The sequence below is a fragment of the Sus scrofa genome, chromosome 14 (genome assembly GCF_054392235.1).
Source record: "Sus scrofa isolate SSC_HxYL_T2T_F1_AM1 chromosome 14, Sscrofa_HxYL_maternal_Yorkshire_Landrace_v2.0, whole genome shotgun sequence".
Classification (NCBI taxonomy): Eukaryota; Metazoa; Chordata; class Mammalia; order Artiodactyla; family Suidae; genus Sus; species Sus scrofa.
Window position 1 is genome coordinate 150,049,144 of NC_139396.1, and position 15,802 is coordinate 150,064,945.

The window sequence follows — 15,802 nt, forward strand, 5'->3', positions numbered from 1 at the left end:
CAGAGTCTCCCTAATACTTTCCAGCTTTACCTCTCATAGTCTAAGTGTGAGGCCAAGGTGTGGGTGAGGCTGGGTGAGGCATGGAGGTGTGTGCCCGCTCTTCGAGGGCAAGGGATGCGTGGACCAGAAATAGTGAATCAGGAAAACACCCACAGGGAGCAGACTTGGGGGTCCACACAGCCAGTCACCCGCATCCCTCTGAATCTGAAGAATAGCAGGTGAGACATTGGAGGACGAGGTGAGGCAAGGCAGAGAACAGGCACGTGGCAGTCTGGGTTCCAGTCCCAGCCTCCAGCATCTTCAGTTTATTCTCAGTGAAAGGTGAGCTGTAGGAAGTTTGCCTCAAGACTTGCAGGTAGCAGTGATGAAAGGGGAAGAACCTTGGCAGGATTGTGAGTTGAGAACAATCCCTCAGTCCCTGAGGACATTCAGCCCGTCGTTGGTGTCTGCCAGTTTTCTATAGATTGTGTTCCCTGACTGTCTGCAGGCATGGTGGACTCGTCAATGATGCCCATCATGGGCTACCTGGTCGACCTGCGGCACGTGTCTGTCTATGGGAGCGTGTATGCCATTGCGGATGTGGCCTTTTGTATGGGATATGCTATAGGTAAGGACATTCATTCGCTTTTCAAAACAACCTTTTTTTTTTTTTTTTCTCAGTGCATGATTGATAATGCCTACTGAAAATTATTTAAACCTTTGCATCTTTCTGCCTATAAGACATTTAGGGAGAGCTTTATCTAATTTTCTGTTTCCTGAAAGGTCCTTCCGCTGGTGGGGCTATCGCAAAGGCAATTGGATTTCCATGGCTCATGACAATTATTGGAATAATTGATATTCTTTTTGCTCCTCTCTGCTTTTTCCTTCGAAGTCCACCTGCCAAGGAAGAAAAAATGGTAAGAAAATTATATGATGCACTGAAGTATTTCTTCATCGTTTTAGTGTGGTCTTCCAGATTGTGCCTTACAGCTTAGTTCTAAAATATATTTCTGCTCCTTTTGAGCAGAACTCCCCAAACGTGAATGGTAAGAGTCTTCTTTTAGTTCATATCACATAGGACAGCTACTACTTTCACTGTACCAAGCGTTATGTTTATATATTTGAATGAAATTATTGTTGTACATAGATTAATAGTATAGATGTTTTGTCAACCAAATGTAAACATGGGATAGTTCAATTAAATTTTCTAAGGTTCTTGAAAATCTTAAACATGACTTTTTTTTTTTTTTTTTTTTTTTGCCTCCTGTGCTTACTCCTAAGACAACCATTTTTGGTCCCATTTGCTTTTCTCTTTACCTTTACAGCTTTCAGTGTAATGTCTTAGTACTATTGCATAAGATTCTGGAGATGGTATTGATGTAGGTTACAGACCCTTATGAAAAAATATTGTTTATGCACCTTTGGGCACTCGCGAGCATGTATGACCTTTAAATTTGTAATTTCACAATTGGAATCATAGCTGTAGGCAAGGTATAGTATTGCGTGTAAAGTGTTCTTCTTTGAACAAATTCAGTTTTCAATTCTAAATCTGAATTTTGAAATGCATTAGTCATTTTAACCTTTCTGATAAGCGTTCTTGCCTGGTGGTGCTGCTGCTGCTTAGGATATGTTTTTTAGCCATCCAATGGTGATAGACATTCATCTGGTTGAAAGATGTCTAGTTGAGAGCCTCAGATTAAGAATGAATGAGGAGTTCCTGTTGTGGCTCAGTGGTTAACGAATCCGACTAGGAACCATGAGGTTGCAGGTTCGATCCCTGGCCTTGCTCAGTGGGTTAAGGATTGGGGGTTGCTGTGAGCTGTGGTGTAGGTTGCAGACACGGCTCGGATCCTGTGTGGCTGTGGCTGTGGCGTAGGCCAGTGGCCACAGCTCCGATTGGACCCCTAGCCTGGGAACCTCCATATGCCGTGGGAGCAGCCCAAGAAATGGCAAAAAAAAAAAAAAAAAAAAAAAAAAAAAAGAATGAGAGAAACAAGGCCAGGGAAGTGGTATTTTTGTGTGTAGGAATGGGTGAGGCTCACTTGTGATGTTTTCTGGGGAGCACATGGGAAGGTCTTGCTGATGCTGGCGCTGAAATGGGTCTTAATGTTTTGGCATTTCTTGAACTGCCCTTTTACGGTTTCCCCCAAAAGGTGTATTTAGAGACAGAGACAGACCCTGAAGTTAGGTTACTGCAGTCTTTGTTTCAGGCATCTTTTGCATTTATTTATTCATTCAATATATTTAAAGACTGTATCTAGCTCTGAGCACTACTGGCCTTGTACCCTTTACCATATCGGATTTAACTAGATAATTTCAAATTACCCGTGATCTGTTCGAGTCAAAGGAATGGAGGGGAAGCTGCTGCGGGAAGGGTTGTGACGGGAGCCAGCCCTCTCCCCGCTCCAGCATCCCTGAGCCTCGGCGGCTCTGAACAACCCTAGCACTTCACCGTGTATCTCTCTGGGTGCGTCCTCGTTTCCGGCCTGGCCCGCTGGGTTCCCCGACCAGCTCGGTTTGTCCGACCCCAGCACAGTTCATTGTCCGAATCTGGGTCAGAGAATTCTCTGTGCAACAGCAGAAAACAACTCTTGTTCTGCCGCCGCCGTGTCCATGTGACTAAGGCTGAGTGAAGATCACCCCCCCGCCCCCCAAAAAAAGAGGGAAAAAGAAAGTCAGCTGCAGATGCCTTTGCCATCCGGGGACTGTTGAGACCCTCGGGAGATGGTGAGGGGCCAGCAGGGGCCCTGCAGCCGAGCTGCCTGGCCCGCGGGGGCCGGGGTGGATGTGAGGATGGAAGGAGGGCCTCCCAGCAGAGCGCCCCCGCGTGTCCGCCCCCGGGAAGAGCCCGGAGGCGGCTCCTAGCTCCCCGCTCCTCTCCTGCTCCAACCCGCCTCTGACTTGGCTTCCGCCCCGCAGCCCCGTGTCCTCCCCGCAGCCCCGTGTCCTCCCCGCCTTCCCTCCGCAAGACGAGCGCCTCCTTCCTCGCCTCAGACCCACGGCCGCCCCGCGGGCCGCCCCGGCCGAACGGTGAATGTCAGCGGCTGCCCGTCATCTGCGTGTCGGCCGAGGCACGAGGGCTTCTCTGAGGCGTGGGGGGAAATAGAAGGGGGTCAGGGGACGAGCGGGGGCCGCCGTGCGACGGCTGAAGGCGGCCCGGCGCCTTGTCCCACGAGAGGCCCAGGCTTCGGCGCCTTTGAGACAAAAGCCACTCTCACCATCACATGTCAAAACCCTCTAGTGCCCGGCGAGGTGAATCATGAAAAACTGCAGAGAATGTGCGCTTCCCTGCCCTTAATTGATGCCCGGAATCGAAGGCACCACGTCCGATGCTGTTTGACTGGCATAACAGTGACGTGCGAAGGGAGCAGCCAGCAGCTGCCGCCCACCCGCCGGGCAGGGCAGGCCGGGCAGGAGGAGGCGGGCGGAAGCCGGGGCGCCTAACGAGGGCTCAAGGGCAGGTGCGTGGGGGGGAGCCATCGATTACTCAACCACTTGAGAAAATCCAATACCGACAATTCCTGGCGTTCAGGATCTGCAGTTAGCAAATGCAGCGCGTGTGAGGCCCACAATAAGGCACACGAACCTTAGCAAATCATCCTTTCATTAGGAAGCCTTCTGAGAAAGTGGTGTGCGGCCGAAAGTTAGAAATGGAAATATGGCATGCTAGTTTATGGATCGTGAACCAGTGTGTGGGCACTTGCGTTTTTCTTCCATTTGGTTTACTGGATTTCTGATTTAAAAAAAAAAAAAATCAGTGTCATCAATACAGGCGGAGAAAAAAGCCTGTTAACTCCAGTCTCTTTGCAGGTAGAAGAAACACCAGCTCTGTCATTTGAGGAAACTGTTCCAGTTATAAGACAATTGCTCGTGGCCTCTAGCTCTCCGTCCCCGTGAGGAAAGCTGTGTTCTGGAATGGAGTTTTATTTTTTTAGGTTGCGTTATATTTAAAGATGAAGCACATTTCTTACCTCTTAATCTTGAAGTTTCTAATTGTTGCACAGACAGGAAAGTATGTGGTTTGAGGACTGCATCTTGCTTTACTGGATGACTCTGATGCAAAACCATCACTTTTTTTTTTTAAAGATAGGTGGCAAATGAATCTTTTTTAGCGTATAGGCCTGGTATCTTTCAAAGTCCCGAAGCCTGGAACTCTTACATTTTAATACTTTTACTATTTCACTGTCTCACTTTCGTATTTGTCTTATTCTTCCACGTCACTTGGTCCCTCATGTTTTTACCACTTTGGAGATCTTGACTCTGATGTGTCTGAGATGAAACGGGGAATTTGGCAGGATGGGGTTTAACTCTTAGGAACTGAGCTTTGCTCTGAATGCGCACAGCAACCCTCTCCTTTTCCCTTGTCCTTCAGTCGAGAGTCAAACACGCCTTTCTCCCCACAGCATGCACAGAGCGCTGCTCTGATCACTAGGCTGCACCCGGGCCACTGGGCCCGCGTCCCTCAGGCACTCGACTTACCTACTTGGTCCTGCCAATGCCACTCCTTTCGTGGCACTTTTGGACTATTAAATGCCATCCTTCTTAATCATGTATGATTTTGTGAAAAAGTAAAACTATGAAAGGATTTCTTGTGTGTACCGTGTATCTTTCGGAAGAGGTTCTGAAGCCAGTAAGCTAGGCTTTAAAAGCTACAAACTATTTTAAGAAAGCAAGCTTCTTTATCTGATACAGGTAGTGTCAATAAGATGCAGTTTGGTTAATTGATAAACTCTGACCATTTAAGCCTGTGTGATGCCAAATAATCAGTCTGACTGAACTTCCCTTGCAACAACTGCCGTTTTTTTCTTCCCTTTTTAAGGGCTGTAGCTGCGGCATATAGAGGTTCCTGGGCTAGAGGTCAGATCGGAGCTGTAGCTGCTGGCCTGCGCCACAGCCACACCGGATCCAAGCTGCATTTGCGACCTGCAGCTTGTGGCAACGCCGGATCCTTAACCCACTGAGCGAGGCCAGGGATTGAACCCATATCTTCACCAACACTATGTTGGTACTTAACCTGTTGAGCCACAATGGGAACTCCATGAATGCGGTTTTTAAATTAAGTCCATATTATGTGCTCCGTGCTGGGTTTGAGAGGCCCTTAAGTCTGTATGTACGTACTGTCGGTATAATGATGAACCAACCAAGGGCTAGAAGGCAGGTGTGGATAAAGTAGAATGATGGTCCTCCTTTCCGAGGCTGCCTCGCTGCCTTTGGGCCTAGGGTCAAGGCCCCCTGCCTGGCATGCAGGGCCCTGCAGTCTGGCCCTGGTGGGGCTTTCCAGTGAACATCCCCCTGAGCCTTATCACCAGGTCAGAGGTGGGGGCACAGGCTGCTTTACTTAATGCAGCATTTTTATTTTGGTGAATAACCTCTGTTGTGGTCATTCCCAGCTCCCTCCCTGTGCAAATCCTTTCCATCATTCAAGCTTCAGGTGCACCCCCATCTCTTCCATGGTGCTTTCCCTGAGCACTTAACCCCTGTGAGTGTTGCGCCGGCAGACCTGTGGATGCTGTTATTTGTGTGTGGCGAGGTCACTAGCTCGCTGGTAGAGGACCTTAAGGGCACCAACGTGCATACCTGGTAGCTGCTCGCTGTTGTCCCATGTAATCCTGCTATAGCCCTAGAAGAGGCCACATCAGTAGGGTGGCGTTTCTTGTGGCATGTTCACATCAGTGTCACGTGAGGATAGTTACCTGGAATTTCATTTTAACCAGTCCCCTTGAGTAATTCTTGGGCATGTTTCTTTGAGGATCACTAATCCAGGGAGGCAAGACCTTGAGCTTTTTGGTGGTTAAACCTTTTGTGTTGCAAGCACACATCCACACGGGGACAAAGGTCCTGGTGTCCTGGGTCTACTGCTTCAGTCACTTCTTTTTAGAAAAATGGAGCCTTTTATTAAGCCCATGTGTCAATTCACTTGACAAGAAGCATAGTTAAAAAAAAAAAAAAAAAAAAGCTAAATTTGCACTGACCATTTGAGTTGCAGCCTAACTTAAAGGTTCACGGAAGTCCTTATCTTAACATGCCACACAGGCGTTATCATTGTAGAATTTTTTTTTTTTTTTTTTGGAAATGATAAGTGGGTTAAGCACTTAGCGAAGACACAGAAGCTTATCAAATCTGTGGGATGAGAGCTGGGAGGAGCAGCTAACAGACGCCCAGAGAGGTTGCAGTAGGTCAGCAGAAGATAAATTTTAATCCGGATAAATGTTGCCATTTAGATTTTCAAACTGCACAAAAAGGCACAGGGGGAATAGTTGACGTGGAGGGAAACTCAGTCATGCCCGATGAGAGTTCATTTCAGTTGCCCCGACGTCCTGTGGCCGTGTCTGCCGCCCTGGTTATCCCGGGGAGTGTGGCGAGAGCAGGCTTTGGCCTAGGCTGCCTGGGTGTGCATCTGCCCTTTAGCTGCATGTCCCTTGTCAAGTTCTTTAACCTTGGTGACTACACAGAGGGTTATCAAGCTACCACAGAGGGTTATTGTGAAGTTGAGGTAACGCATCGAAAATGCTCAGCACGGTCCTAGCATGATTTAATACCTGCTATATAATCCAGATGACATGCTTGGGCTGTACACTTTTGGGAGGAGTGATGATTATAGTGCTTCTCAGTTGAGGATGTTTATCAGTTGAGGGTCATTAAAATTTTTTTTTCAACAGTAAGGGAGAGCACAAAATTTTTATGTTCATGAGAGTATTTTTTAAAATATACCTGAGCAAGAGAAGCCAGTCAGGATTTGGAGAGAGGTATTGTGGAAATGCCATTTTGAAAAGATCAGGGTTTGGTGACGTCTAGTCTGGGGAAATCTAAGGGACCACGGCAGTGGTCCCAAAATATTCTAAGGGCGGTCTGTGAAGACAGCTGCAATCAGAACTCGATCCATGAGTAGAAACATGAAGTCAGAGCTTGCCCCATTAAGGAGAGAGCACATCCTTAATAAGAGTGGATTGGTGACCTCCAGGGTCCCCCCACCCTAATTCCAAGACTCTGAATATAATTCTTCCTAAACCTAACCTGCATTCCCCCTTCTTCATGGCTTAGTTTCTCCTAAATCGACTTTATGGCCCTTAAAGGTATAAGGAAAATTCTGCAGAGACTGCTTCTGTTGTTTCCTATTAGAATTCTGAGTTTAGAACTCCAGGTCTTCTAGGCCAGGGATCTGGTGGTTGCACCAAATGACTGGTTGGTTAATAGTGGGGGTACTAATGTGGTTTTCAAACTACTAATCCTTAGAAACAAACCACCTTTTCTGTGAAACAATAAGTTAATGTATCTGTACTTTGCTCTCTTTTAGGCTATCCTCATGGATCACAACTGCCCCATTAAAACAAAAATGTATACTCAGAATAATATTCAGTCGTATCCAATAGGTGACGATGAAGAATCTGAAAGTGATTGAGACCCTCCAGTCATCCAAGTATCTAGTTGTATAAAACAGTGTTTCCAGTGAACTGACTCATGCAGAACTGTCTTAGTCATACCGCTCATCCCTGGTGAAAGTGAAACAACCAAAGGTTCTTTCTTTTTCCATGGTTATGATCGATTGCCAACAGCCTTATAAAGAAAAAGCAGCTTTTCTAGGGGTTTGTATAAATAGTGTTGAAAACTTTATTTTATGTATTTGATTTTATTAAATATTATACAATATATTTTGATGAAATATAGTGTAAATCTATAAATATTTGAATCCAAATCAAATATAATTTTTTAACTTACATTCATGAACACTTGGGCAAAAAAGTGTTATATTTTTTCTGAATATTGGTTAATGAGTGTTTAAAACTAAAAGCACACATTATCTCTGAGACACTTCCAACAATGAAAACCTAGAAGTCTGAAAAACAGAATCAAGTAAGACAGCATATATTACGTAATGACACTGAATGTTGAGTTATTTAACTTGTAATTACAGCTGACCTTGAACAACAAGGGTTTGGGGATGCTGACACCCTATGCAGTCAAAAACCTGTGTCCAACTTTCCAGCTGGCCCTCCGCATCCATAGTTCCACATCTGTGGATTCAACCAACCTGGGGCCGTGTAGCACTGCAGTCTGTATGTATTCAAAAAACTCCGCATGTTGAGTGGACCTGTGCAGTTCAAACCGTGTTGTTCCAGGGTCCACTGTACTATCAATCTATTCATGAGTTAGAAGTTCATTATCGCAAATGCAGAGGACAAGAACTTGTCAGCCATCTCAGAGCTACCCATGAATCTCAGCTGGCACTAGTTTGCTAAGTAATTACCTACCTGGAAACAGACGGTTGTAAATTACATGTTTATGTGTCACGTGGTTGGCAGCAAACACTAAAGCCAGTAAGGGCAAAACAGTAAATGTTCCGTAAGCAGAGAAAAGCACCTAGATGTGTGGTTATGCACAACTGGAAGCTTTCCCTTTCGAATATATACTTGTTTTATCAGCTGAAAGCAAACAGCAGAGATGTATCTTATACTGTCAAGGTAGTTTAAGCATGATGAGACCTATCAACATTTATTTAGAAAAGAAATTTAAAAGGCTAATAGCTTCTGTGATGTGGAAAAAGATCAGACTATAATTATCTTTGACCTGGAAGTCATCCAAGTGTTTTTTAGGGATCTGTTAATTTTGAGTTGTCTGGAACTATTATTTTTTAGATTTCTGAAAGTTCACACCAATGTGAAAACAAATTTTAAATGAAGACAAAGAAGGAATGAAATTATGTCTTGAATTGTGTTGGGAAACAGGTAAAAATAATAGGGTGGTCAGGACATACCCCCTTTCATAGCCAAGAAAACCCCCAAACATCAAAAATGTCTACCTATCACTGTATCATCTAGTGCTGCGTGATGTAGTTTTTCTAAGCATGATGATGTTGATGTGCCTTTTTGATGTAACAGCAAATACCGTGTTCGTGAACGTTGTCACTTTACATCGAGTTCTGTATGTGATTGGAGATACTGTGGAATATCTCAAATAATATTCATTCTGTAGTTCTGTAACAGTAAACAAAAAGGACCTAATGGCAGTTCTTCATTAAGCTAAAATTGTGTTCTATTGACTTGGAAGGACTCCTCGGCCGTGTAGTTTTCTAAGAAAAGTAGCTGATACTTCCTCTTTTTTTTTTTTTTTTATGAAGCTTTTGTATGTGGAGCTTTGCGTGAAGTCTAGTTTTCAAGTGCATGTGTTAGAGGCAGACACGCTTCCTACTCATGTATTTGTACTGGGCAACTTAGACCAGGCCGCTGCTTTGAAAGATGGCTCTGGAGGCACTTCTAGGGTTAAAGTACAAAGGCAGGTTTGTTCTCTACTTATGTAGGGGGAGAGTCTTAAGAATGTGCTGCAAATCAATTCTCTTAAGAGTTTGTGGTTCTCCTCACTCTCAATACTATATAACTTACTCCTCTTTTATTTTTGCCTGTTAAGACGTCAGTCTATTCAGTAATGACTGGCAGACATGTCGGTCTTGAGATCATATAAAAGATGTGATTTTTAGAACTCTTTTGAAAGCAAAACTATCAGTTGTATCTGAAGGGGGAAACAATGTAAATAATTTATTTTATATGCCTGATATTCTGGGGTTGGCAAGACTACGAAAAGGTTTTTTTTTTTTTTTTTTTTTAATGTGTGAATCAAAACAAAGAACACACAGCTCTTTTAATACTTATTTTTTGAGCAGAGGTGGTTTTTATGTTTATACCTGACAAAACAGATACAAAAAGCTTAATGAGGTAGCAATGAATATTCAATTCTTTTGACTGCTAAGTGTATCCATCTTCGTCATGTCATGTCTTAGCTAGTTTACTTAATAAATCTTCTGAATACTACTGTGCCTGTTGTACTCCTTTGTCAAGCAGATACTATCATCCAAGTAAAATATGTATGAAGGTATTGTTTTAACTACAGATAGTCAGTTAAAAACTATTTATTCTTTGCTTGCAGGCATCAGGTAAAATCCACTCCAGACTAGTCTGAACCATACCTTTTGGCTTTGCAAAAATTGTATTACATTGAAATATGTAACTAGCTACATGGTGTCAATGTGGAACAAATCAGTAAGTTATTCTTGCACCTCTGAAGTTATACTGTTTTTCTGATTACTATGAATAACTATCTGATAAAAATAATTGATATGCAGCCACTGGATACAGGAGAGCCATGGCCTCCTGGAAATCCCATAAAACTTAGGGTGTGTGTGGGGGTATCTTTCAGGAGTGAGAGTCTATGGTTTTCAACAGGGTTAGGAGAACCCCACCACCACCCTGTTTTTAAAAGAAAGCTATTATCTCTCATTTTAGAAGTGAAGAAAATACATTTTAAAATTAAAGTGATCTTAAATTTATTAACTTTTAGGGGACTTAATATTAGCAAGAGCCAAATATTGTCAAACTGCCTTTCAAAAAATTCAGAAATACTTAAATTTAGAACTGACATTTTTTAGCATGCTTTCTCCTCTCAGAATCACAAAATGGCTACACAGTTATGCACAACTGTAGCCATTTCAACTAGTTCTGATACTGAAGAATATAAGGCTTGATATTAAGAAATGTAGCAAATAGGCTCTAAACTAATGCTAAAATGTTGCTTGGCTTGACTGTCTAACCCAATCATTCATCTAAATACCAAGTAGAAAATACATGTTAAATAGCCTAATTACTACTAGATAGCAGAGGTAAATCCATAAATCTGATATTTCACAAATAGTAAAACCAAAATTTAATGCTTTTAGGCAGTTTTCAGAATAGCAGTTTTGTTTAGCAAAAGTGGACTTTGTTAAGCTTGTTTTTATGGCCCAGTTATACCAGGCAATAATTCCATGGAAATGCAGCAATCAGCTCTTTCAGATGTCATCAAATGAAGATATTCTTGTTTTCATGGTAGTTTTTTTATTGTTATTTTTTAGCTATTGATAACATAGCATGGCAGAAAGATTACATCAGGAATGTGATCTAATACAACTTTTCATTGAAGCCTTATACCTTACTATTCCCTAGGCTATTTGGAATTTCTCCCTCTTTGCACTAGAGTACAACTGTGATGCTTCTATTGTCTCTCCCAGTAAATATAGAAATATTACACTACATTGAAGATATATTTTACAAATATCATTAGCAGCATTACTGAGATTTCCTAACTGTGGTTCTACAGAGTTAAATACTTTTAAAACATGAGTAGATTTTTTGAAACCAAAGTTTTGCATTATTTCTACAGCTCTTTCAAATGCATCAGTTTCAGCAGCATGCCTGGATGTCACTAAAACTTCCATGGTGTAATCCAAAGACACCAGCCATTTACTCTGCCTTCCAGGTTATCAGTGGTAAGTGACTTTTTTTAATGATAAGACGAAAGTTGGTTATTACATTCAGCAGATTGTTTCAAGCTATGTTACAGAACAGTACTTTGCTTTCAGTGAATTTGGTGCATAAAGACTTCTACAGCAATGTTCTTTTAAAATGCAAGCATGCTTAAACAAAAAAGAGGGGTACAAACAGATATATTTTTGATATAAACTTGGCCAAGATTAGTTTCCTAATATTTCACTCAATAATAAAATAGCAAGAATGAGAATTGGCTATTGATTTTAAAAGTGGAATAACTTTTCTACCCATAAACATGTTTTTAATCATCCACATAAGTTATCCCTTTTATTTGAATAGCTTTCCACTGTTCAGAGAGCTTTTGCAGTTATGCTATTGTTTTCCTCACAACAAGCCTGTGAGGTAGTTTTGTTTATTCCTACTTTAGAGCTGGGGAGAGTGTAGCACGGAGACCTTTTGTGGGCTTGCCTATGGTTACACAGTTCACTAATGGCCAACTCCATAAACTCTAGTATAGAGTCCCGGCTTATAGATCTGGGCCAGAATCCTTATGCTCTACTGTGCCTTTTCCTGCCAGCCATGAAAGCTGTTCCACCTAGTTTAAAATTCATGTCAGTTTCACTATATATATCACTTATCACAGTAGTTACCTACAAAAGGGAAAAACATACATAAATCTATCTTATAGAAAAGGTGAAAACTTTTATGTATACCAACAAAGGTCATGCTCACACATTTTCCCTCAGTCATGTGTTACTGGTATCCATCTGATGGACTGAGTATCCGAGCAGATCTTCATTTTAAGAGAACTGGTCCCAATTCCTACGTGTTTATGCCATCTAACTTAAAAAAAAAAAAATCAACAAAGACAGTCTGAACTATGGAAGCATTCAGAATGATTACCACTCCTTAAGCCTGTAGGATGTCAGACAAAGGAATAAATCTATTTCGCATGATTCCTCTCTCACAACATTCTCATGCATGACAATATTTCTAAAACAAAACAGCCAAGCAAGGTCATTTTAAGAACAGTCCTCTGAAACTTCAAATATCCTTGCACATGCTTTATTTCCTATGGGAGAAGTGAAGATGAAAACTAATCATAAATGTTTAGAACTTTCACTTGAAAGCATCAACATTTTGAAAGGTTATATTTCAAAATCCTACTGGTTACTCTCTTTTAACCTTGTCATCCTCTCAAAATTCTTGACCAACTGCATTCTATATTTATTCCCTATTACATTTTGTTTTTCAACGCAAGCTCTTCAAATTAATCACTATAGTCTTACTAAAACTGCACAGAAACTTTAGGAAGCAAATTTCACAGAATCATAGAAAGCAAGCTGTATATGTAAACTTTTTTTTTTCTTTTTACTAAATCAGCGTAACTGACTAAAGCTGCAGCATTTTGCTTTCATGTTACATTTGGCAAAATCAAAACAAAAAGCACCCCCCAAAGCCCCCAGATAACAAAAATCTCAAGCAAGTAGAGATGTCAAACTTCATAACACAAAATAAGATTCAAAACCTGTTCCCTCAATGATCACTGTTGTCAATTTGGGCATGCAGCAAATTTATTTTTATAACCATGATGGAAATGAAAATATTAAGAATCTGGATGGTATCCTATTTAACACTAATTCAAAAACTAGGAAGAGGAAGGAAAAATAACAAGACATCACACATAAACACCAAAAGTTAGCTTACGTAATTAGAAAAAGTTAAAAATAAATTAGTAAAAATAAATTCCCAGTAAAAACCCAAAAAGCATAGCTATAAATACAATCTGAAACAACCAATTTAGGGAGCTGGTCATGTTTTTGCTGGAGAACCTTGTCCACTCTAGTTCTTACACAAGCAAATAACTGTGGAGAAGCAGGCCAAAGTGCATAATAAGAGGGTTTCAATGTGTTGTACCTGTGGTACTTGAGATACAACTTTTCCTTAATCACTTGAAAGGTTAAACAGACTTAAACAGACTCAGAAGGGCCAAATAAGTCATCTGGTATGCTACTGAATGGCTGAGAGTCTATTAGTTGGGTTATTTCATTATCTAGGTCTTCTTCTGTATCATCTGTATACTTGCTTATTTTTTTGGAGTGCTGATCTAGAGAGAGACTTTCTAAAGATTCGATATCTTCAATGCCTGCTCTATAGTGGATCATGAGAAGTGTTAGAGCTTGCAGTCTTTCACCTGATTTAGCCAAAGCCGCAGAAAGAATTGATTTTTTCCTCGAATCAGTTGTCTCTTTTTCTTCTCTAACAAGGGAATTGTTATGTTCCAACTCCTGATCAATTTCATTCTGCAGTTTATCTAGCATGAACTCTAGTTTCTGGATCCTCTCCTCCGTAGGCAAGCCCCTGTACAGATCACGACCGATTTCTTTAACAGCAATGAAAACACTGTCATCCAGACCACCCTCCTTTCTCACTAACTTTATTCCTGTGTTGTTGCCCCGCTTAGAGGGACTGTTTGGACCACAGACCTCTGTGTCGCTGCCTTCGTTGTCTGATGTGTTGGGTGTGTGTTTTGGTGAAGGTTCTACTAGATCAGTTCCTGGCTCAGAAAGGCGAGTTTTAGAGACTTGACGCAGATTTAACAAACGAGAGCTTGTATTGATAATATGTCTTGTCAAACCTGTTGTTCTGTTGACTGACTTGCCAGCTTCAGCATCAACACGAGGGGGCAGACCTAAGAGGGTTTCTTGTCCTTCCAGCCTGAGGTTTTTCAGGGCTCTGTCTATCCGCTGGTCAGTTGCTCCACAAAGAGGAGTCTCGGCTAGACACTTTTCCTGACATTTTTTATGGCAAACATAAGCACAGAACATACACTGGGAGGCAGCTTTAGTCCAAACTTTTTTCTTACAGTAATCACACCAAGTTGGGTTCTGGAACTGAGTATCTTGGAAACTATGCTTATTTTCTGTCAAACCCGTCTGTCCAACAAAGTGCTCCTCTTTAGTCAGGGCAGAAACCTCTTCGACCAAATGGAGTTCTTTTTCTTTCTCTAAGTTAGTAACTACATGGTGCTCTGGCTCTCCTTCTTTCAAATACTTGAAGTGAACAGTAATATCCCCGAAGCAAAATGTGTCATTGAACCCCTTTTGTACACTCAGGTTGCGTAGAGCGGTTCTTGTGACCATGGCCTTAGGTGATGGGGCTTCCAGTCTGAATTTGGAAAGGTATTCCATGTTTGATGTGGCTAAGCATCCCAAAGCCACCTCTTCAAGTTTCAAACTAACATGCCCCAAGCAGATGAGACCCCCTAATTTGAAAGGATCCCTGCACCACAGTGCAATGTTTAAGTACCTGTGGCAGGCTTCTATGTCAAAAGAACAGCTAGCTCTGGTTCTTGTCCATTTTCCTAGCTTATTACGATAAGGAATTTCTGATGATTCCCACGTTTGAGGGTCATCTGAGCTGTCCTTAGGAGGGCAAGAACTTTCTGAAGTCAAATCTTTTGCCACTTCCTGCTTTGCTAAAAACTGTTTAGCTGCAGCGGCTTCTTCCACGTGATCCAGATTTTTCACTTGCTTTTCAGCAGGTTTATCTGTAAGAGGTGGTGGCAAAGTCACCTTCTCTGGTTTTTCAACAGGAATATCTAGTTCTGCCTGATTTGGGGTGTCAGCAGAAGGCAAAGGAATTTTGACTTGCGGTCGTGGTGGCACAGGTGGTTTGAAAGTGGATCCTTGGGTGGGTTTTGACATTTGTGCTGGTTCTGTTATCTCAGAAGATTTCAGGGCTAAGGATTTATGCCCTTCTTTGGATGGAAGTTTTGGTGGTGGCGGGTGACCTCCAACAGCTAATTTCCGGTTTAAAACTGGTGATATAGTTCCAAGAGGTTTAACAGAAAGTGTTGTTGGAATACGTTTGGGACTATGACTTAATGACTGTGCCTCATCTTTGACCTCAGTTTGTGCTCTGACATCACTCGCCAAGTCTTCAAATTCAGAATCCAGGTCTCTATTTTCAGCATCTATTGCCAACCCAGTTGTTTCTTCTTCATAGGTTGGCTGGCATGAGCTTGACAGAAAGTTTTCTTCCAACTGTCCAAAGTTATCCTGCAGCACCACACTCTGATTGCTCTGGCCAACAGGCCTTTCATAATACACCAGGACTCGGTCGCCAGCCTGCTTGATAAGCTTCAACACTTGGAGTGTAGATGTGATTTTCACGCCTGTTTTAAGATTTTAAAATGGAAAACATGTAAATTACTATAATAAAATTACCTAAATTTGCTAATTGCCATTAATTCACGATTACTTAACTAATGGAAGAGTAATAGTGAAGCCTCTAAAATAGACTATTGGCTTATGGATATAACAGTGTGCTAATTCTCAAACCCTGACTGCTCTCATGTCCTGGAAATGTTTACCTTTTCAAACTAAAGGATGACATGAAAATCCTTAGGAGGGTGTCAAGCTGCTAACTTCTAATTGCTTCTCATTCCTTCCTTCCTAGGTTTAAATGACATTTTTCCTCTGAACTGAAGTGAGCAGAGTGGACCAATTAAAAAGGATTTTATTAAT

General features: G+C 41.9%; 2 protein-coding genes across 2 annotated transcripts in view; one reads left to right on the top strand and one right to left on the bottom strand.

Annotated features, from left to right (window-relative positions):
- SLC18A2 (solute carrier family 18 member A2) overlaps positions 1-7,482 on the top strand; it is a 36,397-nt gene extending 28,915 nt beyond the window's left edge. The window contains 3 exon segments of the mRNA NM_001315654.1: positions 488-607; positions 763-896; positions 7,274-7,482. Of these exon segments, the coding sequence (NP_001302583.1) occupies positions 488-607; positions 763-896; positions 7,274-7,378 (359 nt within the window). The 3' untranslated portion in view covers positions 7,379-7,482.
- A 3,342-nt stretch (positions 7,483-10,824) lies between these two features.
- PDZD8 (PDZ domain containing 8) overlaps positions 10,825-15,802 on the bottom strand; it is a 101,692-nt gene continuing 96,714 nt past the window's right edge. The window contains exon 5 of the mRNA XM_001927541.5: positions 10,825-15,450. Within this exon, the coding sequence (XP_001927576.2) occupies positions 13,244-15,450 (2,207 nt within the window). The 3' untranslated portion in view covers positions 10,825-13,243. The remainder of the gene's footprint in view (positions 15,451-15,802) is intronic.